At 42.8% G+C, this 27,252-nt stretch overlaps 1 protein-coding gene across 3 annotated transcripts in view; it reads right to left on the reverse strand.

The window, feature by feature from the left end:
- Positions 1–461: 461 nt before the first annotated feature.
- The window catches only part of spo11 (SPO11 initiator of meiotic double stranded breaks), a 45,416-nt gene continuing 18,625 nt past the window's right edge, over positions 462–27,252 (reverse strand). Inside the window, exons 7-12 of one of the 3 annotated variants that reach the window (XM_059978725.1) lie at positions 27,135–27,171; positions 26,061–26,137; positions 11,808–11,907; positions 9,147–9,184; positions 3,114–3,190; positions 462–772 (exon numbers count right to left, since the gene is read on the reverse strand). In XM_059978725.1, the coding sequence (XP_059834708.1) occupies positions 655–772; positions 3,114–3,190; positions 9,147–9,184; positions 11,808–11,907; positions 26,061–26,137; positions 27,135–27,171 (447 nt within the window). In that variant the 3' untranslated portion in view covers positions 462–654. Of the gene's footprint in view, positions 773–3,113; positions 3,191–9,146; positions 9,185–11,807; positions 11,908–26,060; positions 26,171–27,134; positions 27,172–27,252 lie in introns of all 3 variants that reach the window. The other 2 variants (XM_059978724.1, XM_059978726.1) reach the window with 2 other exon arrangements.

Raw genomic sequence — 27,252 nt, forward strand, 5'->3', positions numbered from 1 at the left:
GAGAGAGAGAGAGAGAGAGAGAGAAGCAAAGTTAACATTTGAGTCTGATGAATTTTCATCAAAATTAGGAAATGTGGAAAACACTGGCATATTTTAAGTTGCAGAGAAAAAGCAAAAGAGGAGAAAACAGGTTGGTTGTTAAAGGGTAGAAATCATGAGCGACTGAATCTTATAACTGGTGGTTGTGCCAGATCAGAAAGGGTGGGAAAGGTTTGTTAATCATAGCTGATCTCTATGAAGGAAGGGTGAATAAAAAATAAGTAAGAACAGAGCAGCGATAACCAATGACTAAACATTCTTTTTCTACTTTGCATAGTGATTGCAGCTGAAAGTGGTTTCATGTGCTGTACAACCATAAATAACTGCATTACTGTTGCAAGTTTAATGAGTTTGATCTGAAAGATCGTTTCTCTTTCCTCTGATATTGCAACTGCTGTACATTTTAAGCATTTTTCATTTTCATACAAGTATACTTCATTAGAATACACAAATTTGTATATACAATTACTGCAAGAAAATGCAATTTGATCACAATCTTTTCTACAGAATGTTTGCAATAACGTTCTTAATACAAAGTCTACATTCTTAATTCCTTTTAGAATACAGAATAATAACCAATGTATCAGTGGATAAAAGACATTAATCATGATGTTCTCATACTTCTTTCTTCCATACAGGCTGACAGCCAATATAAGGTCGTTTCTGTAATTTGGTCAACTTGTTCATGTCATTTTCAGTAAGAGGAATCAAAACTTCTTTAGGAATATTTAATCTATATATAATAGGTAGAAAGAAAACATGTCATTTTCCATATTCAAAATTCTCATTGGAAAACATAAATTTAATATGAAATGTCAATCTGGCAAAGATCATTTAACCGGAACTAATTATGGATGCAAAGCATACTTTTTTTCACATTAAATACATAAAACGGTTGCTATTACAGTGCACTTTCATTCTTAAAAAAAATCTTTTTTCACGTATCACTGGGGAGAAATGAAAAGTCAGAATTATAATATCTGGTGTATAAGTTGTTCTTTTCTCTTGGGAACTTAAATTTTAGGAAAATATCTTACTGGAAAAGTTCCAGCATCCATTCACAACGTGTTCTGTGTCTAAGAGAAAGTGGTATGGAAAAACTTGCTGCCCGGGGTACCAGGATTGAAAAGTTCACAAAACTTGAAATTTGCTTCATTATTTGTACTCCATGGACAGCAGCAAAGTAGGTAAGTACTGTAGATCCTCATTAACGAAGCAGCAGAACTGAGCGCATACACGAGGAAATCTGCAGATGCTGGAAATTCAAACAACAACACACACAAAATGCTGGTGGAACACAGCAGGCCAGGCAGCAATATATAGGGAGAAGCGCTGTCGACGTTTCGGGCCGAGACCCTTTGTCAGGAACTGACAGGAAAGATAGTAAGAGATTTGAAAGTAGTGGGGGGAGGGGGAAATGCAAAATGATAGGAGAAGACCAGATGGGGTGTGATGAAGCTAAGAGCTGGAAAGGTGATTGGCGAAAGCGATACAGAGCTGGAGAAGGGAAAGGATCATGGGATGGGAGGCCTTAGGAGAAAGAAAGGAGGGGGGGAGCACCAAAGGGAGATGGAGAACAGGCAAGCAACTAAATATGTCAGGGATGGAGTAAGAAGGGCAGGAGGGGCATTAACAGAAGGAAGTTAGAGAAGTCAATGTTCATGCCATCAGGTTGGAGGCTACCCAGCCAGTATATAAGATGTTGTTCCTCCAACCTGAGTTTGGATTCATTTTGACAATAGAGGAGGCCATGGATAGACATATCAGAATGGGAATGGGACGTGGAATTAAAATGTGTGGCCACTGAGAGATCCTGCTTTTCCTGGCAGACCGAGCGTACATGTTCAGCGAAATGGTCTCCCAGTCTGCATCGGGTCTCACCAATATATAAAAGGCCACACCGGGAGCACTGGACGCAGTATACCACACCAGCTGACTCACAGGTGAAGTGTCGCCTCACCTGGAAGGACTGTCTGGGGCCCTGAATGGTGGTGAGGGCTACCAAACACATTTTTCCCTCCCCCCTTTCCGCTTTTCACAGGGATCGCTCCCTACACAACTCCCTTGTCCACTCGTCCCCCCCCCCATCCCTTCCCATCGATCTCCCTCCTGGCACTTATCCTTGTAAACGGAACAAGTGCTACGCCTGCCCTTACATTTCCTCCCTCACCACCAATGGATCAGGCGGAGGAAACCCCGGGGGTTCAACGGCTGAGAAGGCATTGCAGCAGCGCATTGTAGCATGCATAGGGCGTGGCAGAGCACTTAAAAAGACGCGGCCATCCAATGCAGCCAAGGAAGTTGCCAGGCGTAACGATTCTTCGTTGCACTGGATCCTGACTTCTGAGGCCGAGAGAGTGGGATCGGCTCCGTGCAAGGCTTTTCCACTTTAATATCTTTCATGCACTGGTTACATTATGAGGGTCAGCTGGTGGTGCAGTGAGATCAGCACCGGGCCTGAGAATGGAGGTTCCCGAGTTCGATCCAGTGACAGGCCACCCTCAAGCGCGCTCTCCATCCGTGCCAGGTTGATGTTGAGCTCGCAACTTGGCATCAGAAAAAACACTGCCACTCTGCACAATATAGTCTTCCTCAGACCCCAAGGGACAACCGCATAAGTGTAAAGCAATTAGAACTGGGGGCTTAGCGAACAGTCTTGTGGTGGACCTATGCTGATGGAGATTGTGGAACTGTTGTTGCCAATCCAAACTGACTGGGCTCTGCAAGTGAGAAAATCACAAAAACTAACTGAGAAAATAGCTGGGATTTCCTTTGTTTATTTGGGACACAATGCCACTTAATTGGAACAGGAGACTGTTATTTAACAGTTTCTAATTAACATCAGCCACATGTGCTTGTGTTACGTTAGACACTGTGCTTAGAGCAAACACTTTTAAAATAGTGTCAGTTGCATCAGTTTGATTTCAAAAAGCAGCTATTTTTGTTTATATTTGGCAAGAAATAAACAGTAAGACAATTCAGAACTGTTTTGCTGGACAAACTGTATCACATTAATCAGACTATTGTGTTTGTACAAGAAAAGGAGACCAAAGATTTTAGGGCTCTCTACTAACCTTTGAATATCAGATGGAAGTAGACCCAACCAACTAATAATAGGAACAGTCAGATTGTGGGCATCGAAGGACATAGACTGATAAACAGAGGGGAAAAATGATATTTTTAATATTTTTACACAACACACTTCACTTTACTGTTTTTTCTCACTTGGAAAATTATGAAGGAAAATATGCAGGTTGGCTCAGTGGGCAGATGAATGGGCACTGTAGAGAGCTGAAAGCATGTTTAGAGGGAAAGAAAGGAAGTATTCTCTAAAATCATTAATCCTAATGTAATGGAAGAGCTGAGTTCTTGAAGCAAATTCATAGAACTAAAAATTGGAACTGGATCTGGACAATGATTAAAAAAAAGCATACAGTATTCTTGGTCAGTGCTTTCAAGTTAAACACAGCTTTGGAGAGTATCTACTGAAATAAAAAAAAGAATCCAATAGTTTAAGAGTTAGTAACAAGGAGAACTAGTGCAAGAATATTATCAGACAAGAGAAGAACATTGGGACTGCTTTAAAGCAGAGCATTGTGTAGCATTCAATGCACTCCCTCAAGCAACCATTAAGTCAGAAATAAAAACAACTGCTCAAAGTAGATATATACTAAACATAAAACAGCAGGGAAAGAGTATTAGAATAAATAGTGTTCTTTCTCCATAAATGCTTTCTGATCTACTATTACTATATTTTGTGTTTCTATTTTAGAAGTGCTATGAGATCATCAGAAGCAATTACATCACCAAGACACCTTTTATCTCACTATATCATGGATGTTCCCTTTGTTCACATGCACATCAAGTGCTAGAGGAATTCAGCAGATCATGCAGCATCTATAGAGAGGAATAAACAGCTGGTGTTTCAGGCTGAGATGCTTCATCAAGGATGGAAAAGAAGGGGGAATAAGCTAGAATAAGGTGGGGGGAACAGGAAGAAGTAAAACATTGGAAAGTGGTAGGTGGAAGAAGAGCTGAAAGAGGAGGAATTTTATAGGATAGTGGGCCATTTAAGAAAGGGAAAGAGGAGGAGCGCCAAACGAAGGTGATGGGCAGGTGAGAAGGGGATCAGAACGGAGAATGGTAAAAGTGAAAAGGGGAGAGCGAGAAATTACCAGAGATTAGAGAAATTGATGTTCATGTCATCAGGTTGGAGGCTACCCACGTGGAATGTGAGGTTGCTCCTCCAACCCTTTGTTCACTCCATCATTACTTCCTCTGCAAAGTGAAACACATTTGTTTTTTCATTTTCCATTTCCGATGATGGGTCATTAAACTGAAGCATTAACTCTGTTACCCTCTCCAGAGATCTGACCTGCAGTCTCTCCCATTTCCTCTGTTTTTATTTCAGATATTAATAGCCCAGTAGTGCAATTCTGGAGACCTATTTCACTCTCCTCTATGCCAATTGCATTGCAACAATCTTCTGCAATACATTGAGATGCCCACTCTCCTGATATGCTTCATTAATAGATAAAGTAGTCCAGATTTATCAGTTTTAATATAGGGAAGACCAAGGTGTCCATCATCTTCCTCTATTTTCTTTTAAACATTTTATGTATTCAAAAACTATTCTTTCTGCCTACATCTTCAGGCCCAATGTCTATCTAACTGAAGGCTCTGGTCTCAACATCTATCTATTCATCCATTTGACTAATCACTAGCCTCCAATTAACTGAATCAATCTTCAACCACATATTGTCTAGCTGATCATCAATTACTTTGAGGTAGCTCTCTGTCCAATCACCAGCCACCATTGCCTGTCCAACCCAACACTAACTGTCTTATCATCAAATGTGCACTGACTGATTGACTACCAACTTCCATCCTCATTGAAAACTCTCTCCAGCAGATGTTCGCCCATTCTTCTCTACTCTCCAATCTCAACCGCCAACATTCACATCTCAGATCAAGTTCTCCATTGCATAGGAGACAGCTGGATTGGCACCATTGTGCAAGATCCTTTTTAATGACCACAACGTTTTATACCTCAATCCCAACAAAATGCCAAACCTGGGAAGCCTTGTATAACACACCGCTGCACCACTTCTTCAGTCTTGAAAGAATGGCTTGCATTGACCTAGCATCTTTCAAGTCTTGTGTCTTTTCACAGCCAATGAGCTAGTTCTGGTGTAAAAACTGTTATACTTTGTAGATATAGGGATTTGAGAGGCCAATCAATGCACTGCAATGCAATGCCGATTTAGGGATAAATATTAGCCAGGAAACTGAGGACAATTTCATCATCATTAGACTAATTCCATGCAATCTTTAGTTCCACCTGAGAGATAAATCTAAGTGGTTACATAGGTGTCACTTAGATTTTGTGCTCACAGAACTTGAATATTATTGCTTTTAATAAGTCAGAGCTCTATCCCATTGTCTGAGAGAAGTTTCAAAACTTTCATGGCAATTTGTGAGCTTAAACTGAAGTACTTAAACAATTATTGCACTGCTTTTGTAATTTATGGCTAATTTTTGTCTTTGCAGCAAAACAACATACTCCATATTATTTACATCAATGATAATAAATTCTGATTCAGAGATGTGAGTACCAGCAATGAGCTATAGAAGATGCTTAAGGATGAAGCACATGATAACCATTCCTAGGACATGGATGCAGGACAATCAATCTGCATATACAGTACCTAGCTAAAAGTATACGGAAATTTTAGAAAACACCGTAGGGATCAATGATGACAAGAGATAATGTTTCACAAGTTAACATGGAACTTTAGACTTTTATGAGCAGAATTAAGAAATGGGAAAATTTCCTTGAATACAGGGACAATAAATTAATAGAATAACAGTCAGAGCTCTGTCCCATTGATCAAGAGATGTTTCAAAACTTTCATGGCAATTGAGGAGCTTAAACTGAAGTACTTAAACCAATCTAATTTGTAATGAAAAACTTTAGTTTTTGTAATGTCAACCATAAATCTATTGGATTGACCTAAAACCTGATTTACCAAAACCCTTCTAGGATGGAAATGTGCCATCATTACATGCCCAGCCTATATGTGACACTTGACTCCATCCTAAGACAATACATACCTGCATAACCAGTAATATCTATATCCTCTGGCAAATTTAAATAAAGACTATTGGGAGACCAATCTCCTAGTAGCAGCTGTGAAGAGGTAGAATTCTACAAAAAGTAATGGATATGGCCCAGTCCATCAAGAGTAAATGAGCACATCTACACAAAGCACTGTCGCAGGAAAGCAGCATCCATCTTCAGGGACCTCCATCACCCAGGACATGCTCTCTTCTCACTGCTACTATTAAGAGGAAGGTACAGGAGCCTCAGGACTTGCACCACCAGGTTCAAGAACAGTTACTGCCCCTCAGCCATCAGGCTCTTGAACCAAAGGGGCTAACTTTACTTGTCTCATCATTGAAGTGTTCTCACAACCCCAGTGGACTCACTTTTATATACTCTTCATCTCATGTTCTCGATAAATATTGCTTATTTATCTATCTATCTATTTATTTATTTATTTATTATTTTTGTATTTGCACAGCAGGTTGTGTTTTGCACACTTGAATGCCAAGTTGGTGCAGTCTTTCGTTGAATTAAATTGAATTGAATTTACTTTACTTCTTACATCCTTCACATCCATGAGGATAAAAATCTTTGTTATGTCTCTGCCTGAATGTGCAAATAATAATTTGTAATAAATAGTATATACAACTATACAGTCAATATAGCATAGAAATACAATTAGTGTGAATTAATCCGTTTGATTAATTTGGTGGAAGAAGCTGTCCTGGAGCCTGTTGGTCCTGACCTTAATGCTGTGGTACCATTTCCTGGATGGTAGCAGCTGGAGCAGTTTGTGGTTGGGGTGACTTGTGTACCCAATGATCTTTCAGGCCCTTTTTACGCACCTGTCTCTGTAAATGTCCTAAATAATGCGAAGTTCACATCTACAGATACGCTTGGCTGTCTGCAGCACTCTCTGCAGAGTCCTGCGATTGAGGGAGGTACAGTTCCCATACCACGCAGGATGCAGCCAGTCAGGATGCTCTCAATCGTGCCCCTGTCAAAAGTCCTTAGGATTTGGGACTCATGTCAAACTTCAACCATCTGAGGTAAAAGAGGTGCTGTTGTGCTTTTTTTCACCACGCAGCCAGTATGTAAAGTCCACGTATGTGTATGTGTATGCTGAGGAACTTAAAGCTGTTCACCTTCTCAATCCCAGATCCATTGATGTCAATAGGGGTTAGTATGTCTCCATTCCTCCTGTAGCCCACAACCAGCTCCTTTGATGTTATGGTTATAATTCAATGGATTTATTGAGTATACCTGTGAGAAAATTAATCTCACATATACATATAATCGCAATATATATGTACTTCAATAATAAATTTACCTTGAACTTTGAAATAAGCACAGAGTGATTTTAACGGTGAGGTGAGGTGGTTTGTGTGGATAATTGACAAGTTATGACTAGTGATGTCACATATTGATAGGTACTGGATCCTCAGCATTTTAATGTTTATCTATTGATTTATTTAGTGTACAGCACGTTATCAAGCCCTTTTGGATCATCAAGTCCTTGCAGCCCAATTACATATGTGTCTAATTAGCCTACTAACCCCTATGTCCTTGGAATGTGGGAGGAAACTGGAGCACCCAGAGGAAACCCAAACAGTCACAGGGAGAACATAAAAATTCCTTACAGACAATGGCAGGAATTGAACATGGATCACTATTGCTGTAAAGTGATCCACTAACCACTAAGCTACTGCTGTGCTTATGAGCATAACAGAGAGCCACATATGCCAGTTCCCAGATTGTACAAAGACGTGTGTCACTATAAACAGTGTAGAATACAGAAAAAATATTTCAAAAGTATTACTAAATGGGTAAAACTGTGATAAATTAATTTTGAAAAGGCAAGCATGAGGTCACCCATTTTTGCATATAAAATAGACAGAATGGTATCCTTACTCAACAGGGTGGATCAGGAAGCAGTCCATGTATACAGATTATTTAAATGTCATTGACAGGGACAAAATATAATAAAAGTAGAATAATGAACTTTGCACATGAGAGACTAAAACAAAAGTTCTGGAAGTTATACTGAAACTGTAAAAAGCTCTGTAATACTGTTTCCAATTTGGACACCTTGCTGAAGTTAATTCTCCTTGTAGAGAAAGCTGAGAGTTGTAGGAATAATATCTGAGTCCCTAAGGTTAATTTGCTGAAGAAGCAAAAGTCTCATATAAATGAGACTTTTATTCTTGAGAGATGAAATTTACGAGTGTTCAAAGTTTTCAAATTATCTAGGGGAACCTAGAGTAAAATTATTCCTGCTGGTTGGGGAATCTAACATAACTTAAAGTATTTCCTAACTTAATTCACAATTAAGTTCAAAGTTGCAAAGGCGATAGAAGTTGGAAATATTTTCAGAGAGATGTGGAAAATGCACGGATCGGAAACTTACATGCCTTTTCCTATATTTCTGAGATTATAAACAGCAGTACAGCCCTGATTCTAATAGTCTGTTGCAATTACACAAAACCCCAAAGAAGTCTTTTACTAACTGGGGAATTACAATTAGGTTGACTGAAGAAAGCAAAAGAAATACATTTAAAACTTTCATGAATAATTTGGGTTTCCACATTTTCCAGTGTTGGCTGTATGTATGAAACCAAAAGGGTTTAAAGTAATTGGCAGGTCTGTATTTATCATTATAAAGCCTCTCTAAACCAGACATGTTCAGTCCTTGTTGCCAATCAGTACAGTTGTTTTCTTATGCAAACATTTTTTGTTAACTACAAGAGTGACATAATAAACAATTCAATGAGTTAGTCTTATTTTTCCTGCATGAGTTATGATGGTACCATACCCAAAAAAGTGAATTAGACACAACAGGTGCATTCTATGCAGAAAAGGCTGAAAATCATACAGATGTGTTGATATAGCTGGTTTCAATGATACATACTGTAATTAATTATTTCCTTAATAGGTAGTTCTGTTATAAACTTACAAATATTGAAAATAGTAAAACATATAGATTTTAAACAAATATACTCACCATTGACCCGTACTTGTATATGCACATGATTTCAATCCCTGAACAAAACCAGAGCAAGATTAAAATGCATTAGTTCATGTTGTGAGGAACAGCAAAGCTACATTTACTGAGCAAGTCCTTGCAATGTAATATGGTGAGGGAAATGGTTAAGCCTACAAATGAAAAGTTTTTATACTGGGATCTTTTATTTGTACAGAAAGGATATTAAGTGGGCTCCAAGATTTGTGTACAGGTCTCATCAGCCATGACTACACAAGAAATACTAATTCTGAGAAGTCTCAAAATGCGTGCTGCTTTTGAGTACTTCAGATAACCAAATGGAAAGTCAGGAGTTCTTCAAAACATTTTAAAGTTCAAAGTTCAAAATAAATTTATTATCAACACATGTATGCCACCATATACTACCGAGATTCATTTTCTTGTAGGCATTTATAGCAGAACAAAGAAGTACAACAGAAGTGTTGAAATACTACCAAGACTGACAACCAATGTACTGACAAAAGACAAACTGTGCAAATACAAAAAATTACAATAAATAAGAAAATAAATAATATCAAGAACATGAGTTGCTGAGTTCTTGAAAGTGAGTCCATTGGCTGTGGAATCAGTTCACTGTTGAGGTGAGTGAAGTTATCCAGGCTGGCTCAGGCACCTGATGGTTGAAAGGTAAAACCAACACAAAGTAAGTTAGGACCTTATCCATATCCTCTGCCTCTGAGCATTCTGTAATTCGTCCTTTATCCTCAAGTGGTTGTACCCTTGGGATTCATTTTAATCCTACTTGCCGTGGTTTTTTCATGGCCCCTCCTGGCTCTTCCAAGTCTCTTCTTCAGTTCTTTTCTCTCCTTTATGGTCCTTACAATGCAATTCCTTTCTCTTCTTGACTAAATTCAGTACCTCTGTCATTATCCTAGGTTCCCTTACTTTGCCATCCTTAACCTTTCTTTTTATTGGAACACTCCTTATACTCTGTGTAGTCTAATCACAAACAAGAGAAAATCTGCGGATGCTGGAAATCCAAGTAACACACACAAAGTGCTGGAGGAACTCAATAGGCCAGCCAGTGTCGACGGAAAAGAGTAAACAGTTGACATTTCGGGCAGAGACCCTTCATCCAGACTAGAGAAAAAAGATGATGTCAGAATAAGGTGGGGAGAGGAGAGGAAGAAACACAAGGTTAGAGGTGAAACTGGGAGGGAGGTGGGGGAGGTAAAGAGCTGGGTTCTTTTGGTAAAAGAGATACAGGGCTTGATGCACCATCAATAACTCTCTCTGAGACGTGGTCGAGATATCGGCTTTTATTGACTGGAAGAAAGAACAAGCAGTAGTTGACCACCATACTACATCCTGGAGAATGAGGCCGGGCTCAGGCCTCAATCGCCTTTATACCAGGGTCTGTGGGAGGAGCCACTGGAGCAGTCAGCAGGGGGCGTGTCCAGACAGGTATATGTAGTTCACCACAGGGCTGCAGAAGGGACAATCTGATAGGAGAGCGGCAGAAGGCCAAGGAAGAAAGGGAAAGGGGAGGTGCACCAGTTGGGGGGGGGGGTGATGATAAGGTGAGAGAAGGAACTGGGAATGGGGAATGGTAGGTGAGGGGTGGGGCATTCCTGGAAGTTCAAGAAATCAATATTCACATCATCAGGTTGGAAGCTACCCAGATGGATTATAAGGCATTGCTCCTCCAGCCTGAGTGTGGCTTCATTGTGGCCATCAGGGAAGCCATGGATAGACACATCAGAATGAGAATGGGAGGTGGAATTAAAATGGGTGGCCACTGAGAGATCTTGTTTTTTCTGGCGGATGGAGCATAGGTGCTGGGGAAAGCGGTCTCCTGATCTACGTTGGGTCTCACCGATATACAGGAGGCCGCACTGGATATAGCAAATCACCCCAAAAGACTCACAAGCAAAGTGTCGCCTCGCCTGAAGGACTGTTTGCAGCTCTGAATGGTAGTGAGGGAGGAGATGTAGCACTTGTTCTGCTTGCAAGGATAATTGGCAGGAAAGAGATCAGTGGGGAAGGACGAGTAGACAAGAGAGTCACGTAGGGAGTGGCAGAAGTTATGGAGAATTATGTGCTGGACACAGGCTGATGGGGTGAGGGCAGATGATCTATGGATAAATTGCTCCAAAGAGAATTTGGAGCTGGGCTGTGTTGACAGATAGGATTTCCCTACGTGAGTCTTTTATCCTCTCTTATGACCTCCAGCACCTACTCATTGTCTTTAACTTTTGTCCTGTAGTCTTTTCTTTTGATGTCGACTCAAGCCGCCACAAAAAAAAGGTTAAAAGTGAAAGAGTTTCTGTCATGCTCACTGTAAACTGACCCATCACCTCAAATTCTGATCTATTCATCCTCACAAACTTCTAACTTTGGATGCAATTGAACTCTGATGATAAAAGTGGTTGATTTCCCCTTTAGGTAATACAGGCTCCGTGTTGAATTGTCAATGTTCTCTCTTAATCGGACAGATATGATACAATTTTAATGCAGAACTTCAAAGATTGATGACATCCATATGTGCTCTATGCACTGAATGCACTAGCCTGTTCCAGATACAAAAATATTTAGTAGAATATTGCCCACCTTGATATTCTGCATAAAATAAGTCATTACCTTATTTAGTTTGAAGAAGTGCTAATTGGAAGCAGTAATTACCATGAGGGTCAGCATCCACAAGGGCAAAAATTGGAATCTGTAGTGTGTCCCACAGCTTCCTCACCATCAACCTGGTGCTCAGATCTGGCACACCTTTACCCTGAAAGTCAGTCAAGTTAATACAATATGAAAAACAAATATATGCATTCCTTTATAAATAATTCAGCTAATATACACCAATAGCTTATCTATCATTATCCCTTCTGTGTAATGACTCGTGAAACACTAAGGCATCCTTTAAGCTGATATAGTTTTCATTAAAACAATGGATATCAGGGATGAAAGACTGTTCCAGTTTTGGATTCAAGAGCAGCACTAAGAATATCTCAATTGCACAACTAACCTTCCTCTTTTCAACATCATAGTGAATCTAGCAGCTCTGTAAAACAAATCTCCTATTTTCCCCAAGTAGGAGCAGTTTTGTATTTTGTACTGGTGTTTATGATGACCTAGATTCAGACTTTACAATGCATTTTATAATACAACCACTACAATTCAGGTTGCTGCCAGATATGAAAAGACAAAAAGGTAAGTCTACTGCTAAGTCAACTAGATGATCTTAAGCAAATTGAATTTCTGAAGATAGTTTTCACACCATACTACTATGTTCCAGAAGAGCAATATATTATTTACAAAATAAGCGTGCCACCCTGTGTATTTCTAATCTGAATCCAGGGATGCAGTATGGAATATCTTTTAATGTATAAACAGATCAAACAAGATTGAGAGAAAGACCAATGGGATGGCATCCATATGACCATTGTCATCCACTGCTTTCCTCCTGCTAGGGAGGTCTATACCAGGAGGTGTGTATAGGTGGGGAATGGTAGAGGCTTTAAGGCTGTCCATTAAAATGCATTTGGCACTATGTCATGGTTTGGAATGTAACTACAGTGTCCCAAGATAGAGCAGGGATTTTCAGCAAACTCCTTACATACAATGTGTACATTTTTTGTAAAATATTATTTTGTATGTTGAATTTGGCTTTGTGTTTTAGTATATATCTTTTGTTAACAAGTATATATCCAGTGTTTCCCCCAAGTACAGGGGATGCTTTTGAAGACTGAATTTTATCATACAGAAGTGTTATTTAGTTGACATTTCACTTTCCAGTTTCTTAGCTGAAAGGTTTGAGATATAATTTGTAATTTGACATCTGTTTTAATGTACTTTGACATCTCTCCAGGATCTTCTCGATGTCTTCAAAAATCTCTCTACTGACTGGGTGATACAGAGCTGATTAGTTCATAAGAAAAAAATAAATTTGGCAGGTGATACCTATCTCCTAATGTAAATGGTGAAATAAAAATGTGTTGAGCATGTTGGTAAGCTGTTCGTTCCTTCTTTTAAAAAAAGAATTGCTACACCTCTAGTTCCAAGCAAACATACCTATCATCCGAGAGGCCACTGATGGCGGCACTGGTATTCAAGTCCTCACCCAAGATGCAATTTGTGTGATGATTCAGTGTTCAGCTTAATTGTACAATTCCTCTGATAATGAAGCAGGTATCCTGCCATAGATACCGACTGCTGAAAATTGCTATCACCTACAAAAGTCAGGTGTCTGATGGAATATGTAGAATGATGAATGAGTTCCCTCACCCAGAAAACCAGAAACATGCATCCATTTCCAATATAACATCCAAACAAGTGATGATATTCCATTACACTGGGTTGTACCCAAACTGAAGCAGCAGTCCGACAGGCTAGTGAAGAAGTCTGAAGATATACTCATACAATTTGATGCATCAATCATGATTCCTGAGCATGTCCTCTCAGGCAGGGAAGTCAGTACAGATATATGCATATGCAATTGATCAAGAATCTTCTGCATTGTCTCTGGAAGTTGTGGACTCTCATAGTATTTGGTGAAACAAAAACAAGGAACTCTCCCTCCAATAAAATAAATTAACTTTACCTTGAACTCAGTTATCTATCAAATTCATCTGTTCTTGATGGCATTAGGTTATGTGATGTTGTGGTTGTGGTGAACTACATATACCTGTCTGGACACACCCCCCCCCCCCCCACCCCGCTGACTGCTCCTGTGGCTCCTCCCACAGGCCCCGGTATAAAGGCGATTGGAGCCTGAGCCCTGCCCTCAGTCTCCAGGATGTAGTGTGGTGGTCAATTGCTGCTTGTTCTTTCTTCAAGCCAATAAAAGCCTATATCTCGCCTCACATCTCGGAGGGTTATTGATGGTGCATCAATGGTGTAACCAAATCTTACATTCTGGGCATTTTCCATTATATTAGGGTGGCAGGATCAGATTTAGTGATAAAACCAAGGCATTCAGGACACACTGTGGTGCAGCCACAGACTAGTACTTCATTACAGATCTGAAATTTCATGGTCATGCTTGCCAATGTATTCCTGACAACCTCTCCCCTGTTATGAGGGATGTTTGGGGGTTATTACATTCCGAGAAATCTGTTCATATTGTGGTTTTCCCTAACATGAAGCTGCGCCACCTGTGCATGAATCAAGAAACACAAGTTGAATAAAAACAGATTTTGTTGATTTATTTACTTTTCCTCCACACAAGCACCATGAAAATTAATTTTATTCCGTTCCGTTTTTAAGTTTTTGACAATAATGTATGAACTCTACATTGATGAATCTCCATTACCTGTACAGCTATAATGCTGGGGTGGGGGAAAGACCTATACTAACATGGAAGGGAATCAAAGTGAGCTGCCAACCTGGTGAAGTTACAAATCAGGTTTAAGCCTACTTATGCATTCAATCTAAGAAACATCATATGTACATTCAGATCTGATCTGATTAAAACTCTATGGTCCTGCAACATCCAGATACAATTAATATTTCACAGAAGACCACATTAACATCTTTATCTTCAATGACAGTGCAGTCCATTATTTGCAACAGTCTCGGGGTGAGTGGATGATCCATCTTGCCCTCCTGAGAACCCGACCCTCACATAAATCTGCCTTCAGCCAATTCTATCACTTCATTTAATTTCGTGAGGTTACTGGATAGAATAAAACCTATATCTGATATAATCTTGTTGTGCTGCTGCATAGGCACCAGTTTACCTATAATAAAGTTGTTCCATTACAGCTGCACGAAACAATCCAGACATTATGGAAAATTTTCACCAAAAGCAGAACAAATTCCCTTCCCCATCAATACACTCTCAATCCCAATAAAATGATGGAGGAGATCTTGAGCAGTTCCAAACAATGAAATGTTCATTGATGTTTTGTGTTATGGAGGAACCATTGAATGAATGATTTCATTCCTGGAATCATTCTGTTTGACACCAACGCAACATTGACTGAGCTTCAAATCAAGTAGATCTAATAAAATTGAATTTGATGCATTTCATGGGGGGAAACCTCCCATGTGTAAAATACAAACCATACAGGAGAAGTTACAATTGTTAGAGGTTAATCGTGACCTTAGGTGTCCCTCAGAGAAATGTCCTTGGCACTAACGTATTCAGATATCTTATATAACATCAGAAGCTCATTACCAACCACAATTCCTCATAGTGAAGCCATCCCTGTTCACATTCAGTGAAACACGGGCAACATTCCAGCATGGGGAAATAGCAACAAGGTCAGAAATTCTAACCAGTGACATCCAGCTCTACCTTAATGGAACAAGTCAACATTATTTATGAACTCTACATTGATGTATCTCCATTACCTGTACAGCTGTAATGCCGGGGTGGGGGAAAGACCTGTACTAACATGGAAGGGAATCAAAGTGAGCTAATGGTGGATAATTGTTTATCGGGATGGAGGCCGGTGACTAGCGGGGTGCCTCAGGGATCTGTTTTGGGCCCAATGTTGTTTGTAATATACATAAATGATCTGGATGATGGGGCGGTAAATTGGATTAGTAAGTATGCCGATGATACTAAGGTAGGAGGTGTTGTGGATAATGAGGTGGGTTTTCAAAGCTTGCAGGGAGATTTATGCCGGTTAGAAGAATGGGCTGAACGTTGGCAGATGGAGTTTAATGCTGAGAAGTGTGAGGTTCTACATTTTGGCAGGAATAATCCAAATAGAACATACAGGGTAAATGGTAGGGCATTGAGGAACACAGTGGAACAGAGAGATCTAGGAATAACGGTGCATAGTTCCCTGAAGGTGGCATCTCATGTAGATAGGGTGGTGAAGAAGGCTTTTGGAACGCTGGCGCTTATAAATCAGAGCATTGAGTACAGAAGTTGGGATGTAATGTTAAAATTGTACAAGGTATTGGTAAGGCCAAATTTGGAATATTGTGTACAGTTCTGGTCACCGAATTATAGGAAAGATATCAATAAATTAGAGAGTGCAGAGACGATTTACTAGGATGTTACCTGGGTTTCAGCACTTAAGTTACAGAGACAGGTTGAACAAGTTAGGTCTCTATTCATTGGAGCGTAGAAGGTTGAGGGGGGATTTGATCGAGGTATTTAAAATTTTGAGAGGGATAGATAGAGTTGACGTGAATAGGCTGTTTCCATTGAGAGTAGGGGAGATTCAAACGAGAGGACATGATTTGAGAGTTAGGGGGCAAAAGTTTAAGGGAAACACAAGGGGGTATTTCTTTACTCAGAGAGTGATAGCTGTGTGGAATGAGCTTCCTGTAGAAGTAGTAGAGGCCAGTTCAGTTGTGTAATTTAAGTTAAAATTGGATAGGTATATGGACAGGAAAGGAGTGGAGGGTTATGGGCTGAGTGCGGGTAGGTGGGACTAGGTGAGATTAAGAGTTCGGCACGGACTAGGAGGGCCGAGATGGCCTGTTTCCGTGCTGAGATTGTTATATGGTTATATATACAATTCATCAGTAACTTATGTTGGTTATTGCACTCCCTTCTGTTTTTTTGCCTTCTTCTTTCAAAAAGATTTTATTTGAGAAGAGTTGCTGTGCCTTTTCATAATCCAATAGATTTCTCTGAGAAAATGGACAAATTTATTATTTTTCATGTTCATTTGTTATAACTAGTCCTGCTAAAAATAGATAGTTTGATGTGCTAGGATTGTAATACACATTGCATCAAAGAAAAATAATAACATGTAGAATAAATTAGCATAACACACTATCAGTCACAATATTAGTGTTCTTAATGCAAAAAAAGTGTATCAGTTAATTTATTTTAACATTGAACCAGGGATAGTAGAAAACGTATCTAAAAATTGCCATAAGTAAAATTTAAGGGCTCCATTAAAAGAAGCAATAAACAGCGAGGTTTTGCATGGGTAGTTTGTAGGGGGATTTGGGAGGGCATAGCTGGTGTCAATCCATTGCTTAGGAACCAGCAGTAAAAAACATTGCTTGCAACAGTGGTGACTAAAACGGGTGATGAGCAGAAATGGATGTTCACAGAGTGCTCAAATATTGGTGCTGCTGGGGGAGATTAGGGGAAGAAGGATGAGAACCTAAAAGACCTTAAGATATAGGAGCAGAAGTAGGCCATTCAGTCTATCAAGTCTGCTCCACCGTTCAATCATGGGCTGATCCAATTCTTCCAGTCATCCCCACTCCCCTGCTTTCACCTCATGCCCTTTGATGCCCTGGCTAATCAGGAACCTATCTATCTCTGCCTTAAAAACACCCAAAGACTTGGCCTCCACAGCCGCTCGTAGAAACAAATTCCACAGATTTATCACCCTCAGATTAAAGTAATTTCTCCGCATCTCAGTTCTAAAAGGATGTCATTCAATCCCGAAGTCATACCCTCTTGTCCTAGAATCCTCTACCATGGGAAATAGCTTTGCCATATCTAATCTGTTCAGGCCTTTTAACATTCGGAATGTTTCTATGAGATCCCCCCTCATTCTGCTGAACTTCAGGGAATACAGCCCAAAAGCTGCCAGACAATCCTCATATGGTAACACTTTCATTCCTAGAATCATTCTTGTGAATCTTCTCTTAACCCTCTCCAATGTCAGTATATCCTTTCTAAAATAAGGGGCCCAAAAATGCACACAATACTCCAAGTGTGGTCTCACAAGTGCCTTATAGAGCCTCAGCATCACATCCCTGTTCTTATATAATGAATGCCAACATTGCATTCGCCTTCTTCACAACCAACTCAGCCTGGAGGTTAACTTTTAGGGTATCTTGCACAAGGACTCCCAAGTCCCTTTGCATCTCTGCATTTTGAAATCTCTCCCCATCTAAATAATAGTCTTGTGGCGACCCACTTCCTAGCGCACTTGAACCGGCTCACAAATAGCCAGCGCGCCGGCATAAAGGCCAGTCCCAAAAGGGCACCTAGTCTGCTTCACCAACAAAGGGAAAAGCCCACGCGGGACTGTGAATGCGTGCCCCCTACAGCATCCGCGCCCGGGGAGGGCGGGATCAGGGAGGCTTTAAAGCGAGGCCGCGAAGTTCAAATAAAATCTTTTTTAACTGCAGTTTACCGACTCCATGTCGTTATTTCAGCGCTGTGTGTAGAACACTGCCACAATTGGTGACCCCGACAGCCCAAATGATATTTGGGCCGAAGATGACCGACGCCGCATCTGTTCATGCAGTTTCGTTGAAACTGCCAAGCTTCTGCACGCTGCGACTTCACCTATGGTTCCAGCAAGCAGAAGCTCAATTTCACGTTCGGCAGATAACCTTGGAGGACACACGATACTACTACGTGGTGAGCTTCCTCGACCAGGACACAGCGGCCCAGGTTGAGGAGTTCATACAGTCTCCCCCAGCGGACAGCAAATACACGGAATTCAAAGCCCTGCTCATAAGGACTTTCGGACTCTCACGGCGCAAGCGGGCTGCCCGTTTACTGCACCTGGATGGTTTGGGAGACAGACCTCCATCGGCTTTAATGAATGAGATGTTGTCTCTGGCCGGAGGACACAAGCCCTGCCTCATGTTTGAACAGGCATTCCTGGAGCAGCTGCCCGAGGACATACGCCTGCTGCTGTCCGACGCGGATTTCAGCGACCCCCGGAAGGTGGCAGCCCGGGCGGACTTGCTGTGGAATGCCAAGCAGAGTGGGGCGTCCGTCGCACAGATCACCAGGCCACGATCCCAGCAGCAAACCAGACCAGGCCCGGCCACAGAGCCCGCAAACCCCAGAGACAGGGGTGAGGAGACCAATGAACAATGGTGCTTCTACCACCAGCGGTGGGGCGCAGAAGCCCACTGCTGTCGCCCGCCCTGCAGGTTCCCGGAAAACGCCAGGGCCAGCCGCCGCTGATGGCTACAGCGGCTGGCCATCGGGATAGCCTCCTGTATGTGTGGGACAAGCGGTCGGGACGCCGTTTTTTGGTCGACACCGGTGCCGAGATCAGCGTCTTACCTCCAATGAGTTACGACACCCGCAACAGGGCACCGGGTCCCACCCTGAGTGCCATGAACGGCAGCTCAGTGAGGACCTATGGCAACCGTACGGTGCGGCTACAGTTCGGCTCCAGCCAGTTCACATGGGACTTCACACTGGCCGCCGTAGCCCAGCCACTTCTGGGTGTGGATTTTTTGTGGTCTCACAGCCTACTGGTCGACCTGCCGAGGCAGAGACTGGTCCACACCGAGACCTTTCAGACGTTCTCCCTGGGTGAAGCCCAGTTGCCAGCCCCACACCTCGACTCCGTCACGCTGTCCGACAACAACTTCACCAGAGTCCTAGCAGATTTTCCATCGGTTATGGCACCGCAGTTCACAGCAGCCATGCCCAGACACGGCGTACAGCACCACGTCCCAACCCAGGGACCACCCCTCCACGCCCGTGCTCGAAGGCTTCCCCCTGACAAGCTCCGACTGGCGAAGGAGGAGCTCAAGAGGATGGAGGAATTGGGGATCATACGGCGGTCCGACAGCCCATGGGTCTCCCCCCTGCACATGGTGCCCAAAGTGACAGGGGGATGGAGACCATGCGGTGACTACCGCAGGCTGAACGAGGCTACAACACCGGACCGTTACCTTGTGCCGCACATTCAGGACTTTGCAGCAAACCTGCACGGCGCACAGATCTTCTCCAAGGTAGACCTCGTTCAGGGATACCATCAAATCCTGATGCATCCAGATGACGTCCCCAAAATGGCACTCATCACCCCGTTCGGCCTTTTCGAGTTCCTCTGCATGCCATTCGGCCTAAAGAATGCCACACAGACATTTCAGCGGTTAATGGATGTGGTGGGACGCGACCTGGACTTCATTTTCATCTATTTGGACGACATCCTCATAGCCAGCAGCAGTCGTCAGGAGCATCTGTCCCACCTCCGTCAATTCTACACCCAACTGAGTGAATATGGCCTGACAATCAACCCGGCCAAATGCCAGTTCGGGCTCGATTCCATCAACTTCCTGGGCCACAGGATCACTACAGACAGGGCAACCCCTCTGCCCGCTAAGGTAGATGCAGTCCGCCATTTTCCTCGACCCACCACAATCAAAGGCCTTCAGGAATTCGTGGGTATGGTAAATTTCTACCACCGCTTCCTCCCTTCAGCTGCCCGAATCATGCGCATGCTGTTCGCCCTGATGTCGGGTCCGGGCAAGGACATTACCTGGGACGAGGAGTCCGCCGCTGCTTTCATTAAAACGAAAGAAGCCTTGGCAAACTCTGAGATGCTAGTGCACCCCAGAATGGACGTCCCTACTGCTCTCACAGTGGATGTATCTAACACGGCAGTCGGTGGGGTACTGGAGCAACTCATCAAGGGTCGCTGACAACCCCTGGCGTTTTTCAGCAAACACCTGCGGCCACCCGAGCTCAAATACAGTGCTTTCGACCGGGAACTGTTGGCGCTATACCTGGCAATCCGGCATTTCAGGTACTTCTTAGAAGGTAGGCCCTTCACCGTGTTCACGGACCACAAGCCGCTTACCTTTACGTTCACGAAGGTGTCCGATCCCTGGTCGTCCCGCCAGCAGCACCATCTGTCCTACATCTCTGAATACACGACGGATGCCCAACATGTCTTGGGTAAGGACATTGTCGTGGCGGATGTGCTCTCTCGCCCTAACATTCATGCCCTTTCCCAAGGGGTAGATTTTGAGGCGCTGGCGGAGGCGCAGCAGGCAGACGAGATCCCTAGTTACAGAACTGCAGTCTCCGGTTTGCAGCTCCAGGACCTCCCCGTAGGCCCAGGTGAGAGGACCCTACTCTGTGACATCACCACCGGCCAACCCTGCCCCATCATCCCGTCAGCGACGCGTTTTCGACTCCATTCATAACTTAGCGCACCCCTCCATCAGGACAACCATCCGGCTGGTCTCCAGCAGGTTCGTTTGGCACGGACTCCACAAGCAAGTCAGTGAATGGGCCAAAACGTGCATGCACTGCCAGACGGCCAAGGTGCAGCGGCACACCAAAGCTCTGCCGCAGCAGTTCCACCCCACCCACCGGCGTTTCGGCCACATTCATGTGGATATCGTGGGCACCTCCTCACTATCGTGGACCGGTTCACCAGATGGCCAGAGGCGATCCTGCTCACCGACACCACCTCCGAATCTTGCGCCCGGGCACTGATCGCCACCTGGGTATCCCGCTTTGGTGTACTGGCCCATATTACCTCCGACAGAGGCGCCCAGTTCACCTCCGGCCTGTGGTCAGCTATGGCTGGCCTCTTGGGGACACAACTGCACCACCCACAGTCGAACGGAGCGTTTCCACCGTCACCTAAAGTCGGCTCTCATGGCCCGCCTGAGAGGAGCTAACTGAGTGGACGAGCTTCCCTGGGTCCTACTCGACATCTGCACGGCGCCCAAAGACAATCTGCACACCTCGTCGGCCGAGTTGGTGTACGGTGCACCCCTGGTCATCTCCAGGGAGTTCATACCAGCCCCAAGGGGGCACGAGGAAGAACCCGCAGCAGTCCTGAGCAGACTACGCGAGAGGCTCGGCAACCTGGCCCCCTTACCCACTTTGCAGCAAGGGCGGCACCCCAAGGACCTGCAGAACAGTTTGTGTTTGTACGAAGGGGCGGGCATCGGCCACCGCTACAGCGGCCCTACGAGGGGCCGTTTACGGTGATCAGGAACAACGGGTCCACGTTCGTGCTGGACGTTGGGGGGAGAGAGGAGGTTTTCACGGTGGACCGACTCAAACCGGCCCATGTGGACGTGGCGCACCCGGTCGAATTTCTGGCACCACGGTGCAGAGGCCGACCTCCCAAACAGGGTCCGGCCCAGACTGTGGACATCGGGGGGTGTATCGTCAGTTCTGGGGGAGGGGGGGGGGTTATGTGGTGACCCACTTCCTAGCGCACTTGAACCGGCTCACAAATAGCCAGCGTACCGGCATAAAGGCCAGTCCCAAAAAGGCGCCAAGTCTGCTTCACCAACAAAGGGAAAAGCCCGCGCGGGACTGTGAATACGTGCCCCTTACAGCAGCCACACCCGGGGAGGGCGGGATCAGGGAGGCTTTAAAGCGAGGCCGCGAAGTTCGAATAAAATCTTTTTTAACTGCCGTTTACCGACTCCGTGTCGTTATTTCAGCGCTGCGTGTAGCACACCGCTACAGACTGCCCATTTATTTCTTCCACCAAAGTACATGACCATATACTTTCCAACATTATATTTCATTTGCCACTTCTTTGCCCATTACCCTAAACTACCTAAGTCTCTGCGGGCTCTCGGTTTCCTCAACACTAACCACTCCTCCACCTATCTTTGTATCATCAGCAAATTTAGACACAAATCTATTAATACCGTAGTCCAAATCATTGACGTACATCGTAAGAAGCAGCAGTCCCAACACTGACCCCTGTGGCAACTGGCAGCCAGCCAGAATAGGATCCCTTTATTCCCACTCTGTTTTCTACCAACCAGCCAATACTCCACTCATGTTAGTAACTTCCCTGTAACTCCATAGGCTCTTGGCTTGCTAAGCAGCCTCATGTGTGGCACCTTGTCAAAGGCCTTCTGAAAATCCAAGTACACTACATCTACTACATCTCCTTTGTCTACCCTGCTTGTAATTTCCTCAATGAATTGCAGTAGGTTTGTCAGGCAGGATTTTCCTTTCAGAAACCATGCTGACTTTGGCCTATCTTGTCACGTGCCTCCAGGTACTCTGTAATCTCATTCCTAACAATCGATTCCAACAACTTCCCAACCACTGATGTCAGGCTAACAGGTCTATAGTTTGCCTTAACCTGTAAGAATCTGCAAGAAAGAAAGAAAGTTAGGGATTTGAAATTGAAGTGTGTCAGAGTAGAGGCCAGAAGCATGGGATAAAAGGTGAACATAAGTTGTTGCAAGTTAATATATTTGTAGCAGAGCATTAGAAAAGTAGGTTATGCTTGGAGGAATTGGGAGACTGGCTATGAGTGGGCTGCAGTTGACTTATATGAAAGGAAGAAAGAATAAAGATTTCAGAAGACAGAGAGGTAATGTTAGAATTTGGGTCTATTCCAGAGATAGATGCAGTCAGTCTTAAAAAAAGAAGAGACATTTGGTCAGAAACTAATCTCAAAGTCAGTTTCATACTAATCTCATAGAACATCTGGTTCAATTTCACATCATTTCCAAGGAGAGGTAGAAAAATTATTAGACACTACTCAGCACAGTACAGGCCCTTCGGCCCACAATGTTGTGCCAACCCATATATTCCTTTAAAAAAGTACCAAACCCACACTACCCCGTATTCCTCTTTTTCTTTCAACCATGTACCTGTCCAAGAGGCTCTTAAATACCCCTAATGTTTTAGCCTCCGCCACCATCCCTGGCAAGTCACATCCAGACACCCACAACCCTCTGTGTAAAAAACTTACACTTTATGTCTCCCCTAAACTTCCCTCCCTTAACTTTGTACATATGCCCTCTGGTGTTTGCTATTCGTGCCCTGGGAAACAGATACTGGCTATCCACCCTATCTATGCTTCTCATAATCTTGTAGACCTCTATCAAGTCCCCTCTCATCCTTCTATGCTCCAAAGAGAAAAGTCCCAGCTCTGCTAACCTTGCCTCATAAGGTTAATCTAACCTTGCCTCCAATCCAGGCAATATTCTGGTAAATCTCCTCTGCACCCTCTCCATAGCTTCCACATCCTTCCTATAATGAGGTGACCAGAACTGAACACAATACTCTTAAGTGTGGTCTCACCAGAGATTTGTAGAGTTGCAACATGACCTCTCTACTCTTGAACTCAATCCCCCTATTAATGAAGCCTAGCATCCCATAGGCCTTCTTAACTATCCTATCAACCTGTGCAGCAACCTTGAGGGATGTATGGATTTAAACCCCAAGGTTCCTCTGTTCATCCACACTCTTAAGTAACTGACCATTAACCCTGTACTCAGCCTTCTGGTTTGTCCTTCCAAAATGCATCACCTCACACTGATCTGCATTGAACTCCATCTGCCACTTTTCTGCCCAACTCTGCAGCCTGTCTATATCCTCTTGTAACCTTTGACAACCTACAGCTCCATCCACAACTCCTCCAATCTTCGTGTCATCTGCAAACTTACTCACCCATCCTTCCGCCTCTTCATCCAGGTCATTTATAAAAATCACAAAGAGCACGGGTCCCAGGACAAATCCTTGTGGCACTCCACTAGTTACCGACCTCCAGGCAGAATACTTTCCTTCCACTATTACCTGTACCTTTCTTCCTGTAAGCCAATTTTTATTCAAACAGCCAAGGTTCCACTGATCCTATGCCTCATGACTTTCTAGATGAGTCTCTCGTGGGGGACCTTGTCAAATGCCTTGCTCAAATCCATGTTGACCACATCCCACCACCCTACCCTCATCAATTTATTTTGTTACTTCTTCAAAAACTCTATTAGGCTCACGAGGCACGACCTTCCCTTCACAAAGCCATGTTGATTATCCTTGAGTAGACTGCACTTCTCCAAATGCTCATAGATCCTATTCTTAAGAATCCTTTCCAGTAGTTTGCAGATCACCGACGTAAGACTCATCGGTCTATAGCTCCCAGGATTCTCCCTATTACCTTTTTTAAACAAGGGAACTACATTTGCCATTCTCCAATCCTCTGGCACCTCCCCTGCAGCCAAAAAGGATTCAAAGAACATAGCTACTGCTCCAGCAATCTCTTCCCCCACTTCCCACAGCAACCTGGGGTATATACGTCTGGCCCTGGGGACTTATCAATTTTGATGTTTTTAAGAAGATCCAACACTACTTCTTCCTTAATCTCCACATTGTTCAGCACACAGGCCTGTTCTATTTCGACCTCACCCTGATCAAGGTCCTTTTCAATTGTGAATACTGAAGCAAGGTATTCATTTAGGACCTCCCCAACCTTCTCCACCTCTAGGCACATGTTGCCCTCTTTATCCTTTAGCGATCCCACCTTCATTCTTGTCATCCTTCTGTCCTTCACATATGCACAGAACGCCTTTGGGGTTCTTCATGCTAAGGCCTTCTCATGCCCCCTTCAAGCTCTCCTAAGTCCTTTCTTAAATTCCTTCCTGGCTACCCTATATTTCTCATGAGCCCCACCTGTTTCCTGCTTCTTATATCTAATATATGCTTCCTTCTTCCTCTTGATGAGTTTCCTCACGTGTTTCGTCAGCCATGGTTCCCATTTCCTACCATTTTTTCCTTGTCTCAGTGGGACAAACCTATCCTGAACCCAGCACGTGGTCCCTAAACTTCCTCCACATGTTCATCTTTGTTTCAGAAAATATTTCTAAAACTTAACTGTATATACCGTTGGATGCAAAAATTTGAATATAAACTTTGCTCAGTCGCAGCCAAAGACAATGGCTTCAGATCACCAGTATTTAGAAGATGTAAGACACCTTTGTATGATAGTGAACAAATTAAAGGCAACAGAGGGGTCAAAAGAGGGGGTAATAAGACTGAGATGAGTTTCAGGATTTTATATTTTCAGATGTTGATGTCAAAGGCCAACATATAGATTAAAAGGCTGAGGTTGGACAAGCACAGGTTCCTGGGATTCTAGAACAAACTATACAGAACCAGGAAGAGAAACCATTGCAAGTGGTATTCTGAAATGCAAAGGCAGTTCCATTGAGCTGCACGTTGCAGAGCTTGAGGGTACAATGAGATTCTCACTGTCCAGAAGGCTAAAGACAGAAGTCAAGGAAAAAAGTCACAGAGGAGGCCTTTTCTTGATTATCATAAAGGAAAGCATTGGGAACATAACTGCTGAGATTCAAAAGGAAATTGCTTTTTGAAGACGATAGAAAGGGGCTTTATATGAAACAACAGAATACAAAATATGGAAGAACCGAGAGATTTTACTTATAAGTTGACAGCTAGAGATTTAAAGTGTGTGTAAACACTAACCTAATTCTGCCAAAATTGGATTCCTTAGAAATAAAATAACAGAAATGCCTTACCGTTATAATAATACAGGAGAATGATTTGGTACAAAAGTCATCATCCAATAATCTCTGAAAGGTGGCATCTTTTTCCACTATGAGCACAAATTGAGCAGGAGAATTCAAATCTTAGAAGTTAAGGCAAATTACAGCCAAGCTTAGGAAATACTTCTGATGATATTAAAATAATTACCATTCCTGTATTCTAGTACAGCACTAGCGTAATTAAAATAAAAACATCTGGATTCTTATAGCAAACAGAGCAAGAGGTATAAACGTGTGAAACTTTTACCCAAAGTTAAGGGGATGAGCTATTTTAAGCAAGAACTTTCCTTTACATTTTCTTAAGTCATAGAACTTAGTTCTACGATACTGATAGCTGTCAGTTTGCTCATTGTTTTCTTATTCTCATCACCTCTTAATTTTAGTCAATCTTTCTTGGCTTTTGTCCATGTTTTCATTCCTGCCTTTTTATTTCCTTTCTTTTCCTTGCTTTTTGCCTTCTTCAAAAGATGATTAAGATCCATTAAGACAACGAACAAAAGAATTTGATGTGAATTGCTTGTACACAGTCAAAAGTAAAAAGAAGAAGGGAATAAATCAGTGATGACCTATGGAGCCAAGTGATCTGTTACTGCTTTAATTTTCTTTAGTTGCCAAATTTTTCATATCTAAACTCTTAAAAATTAAGCAAATTATGGCAAGCTTCAACTTAGTTCACACAATTCTGTAATATCTGCTGTGAAGTTTAAATATATACTGATGTTCACATAAAAATGACTATTAGAAAGCTGATGTGATTATTTATTCCAGGCAGCAACATCACCATTCCCGGTAATTATGAGACAAGTTTCATATCTCCTCCTTTGTCCTTTAAATGATCAATAAGACAAAAGGGACCACCAATCTTGTTCCTGTGTTCTAGAAATGCTGGTAAAAAAATTGAAAAGCATGGCATCAATAGCCCACATATCTAAATATTCCTGTCTTTGCATCAAAAATCCTTCATTGGCACTGAAGAAATGATGTTATCCTACAATGCTAGAATACAAAACCAAAAAAATTAACTGTTCATATCATGTAAAAGGATACTTCTTATCCCATCGACATTGGATGGCACAAGCACAGCCTAGAGGATGGAAGAGAAAATCAGATACACATAACTAAAACATAATCACAATGTATTCAATGTTCCTGAATCTGTCATTCT

Source organism: Hypanus sabinus, chromosome 9 (genome assembly GCF_030144855.1).
Source record: "Hypanus sabinus isolate sHypSab1 chromosome 9, sHypSab1.hap1, whole genome shotgun sequence".
NCBI classification, from domain to species: Eukaryota; Metazoa; Chordata; class Chondrichthyes; order Myliobatiformes; family Dasyatidae; genus Hypanus; species Hypanus sabinus.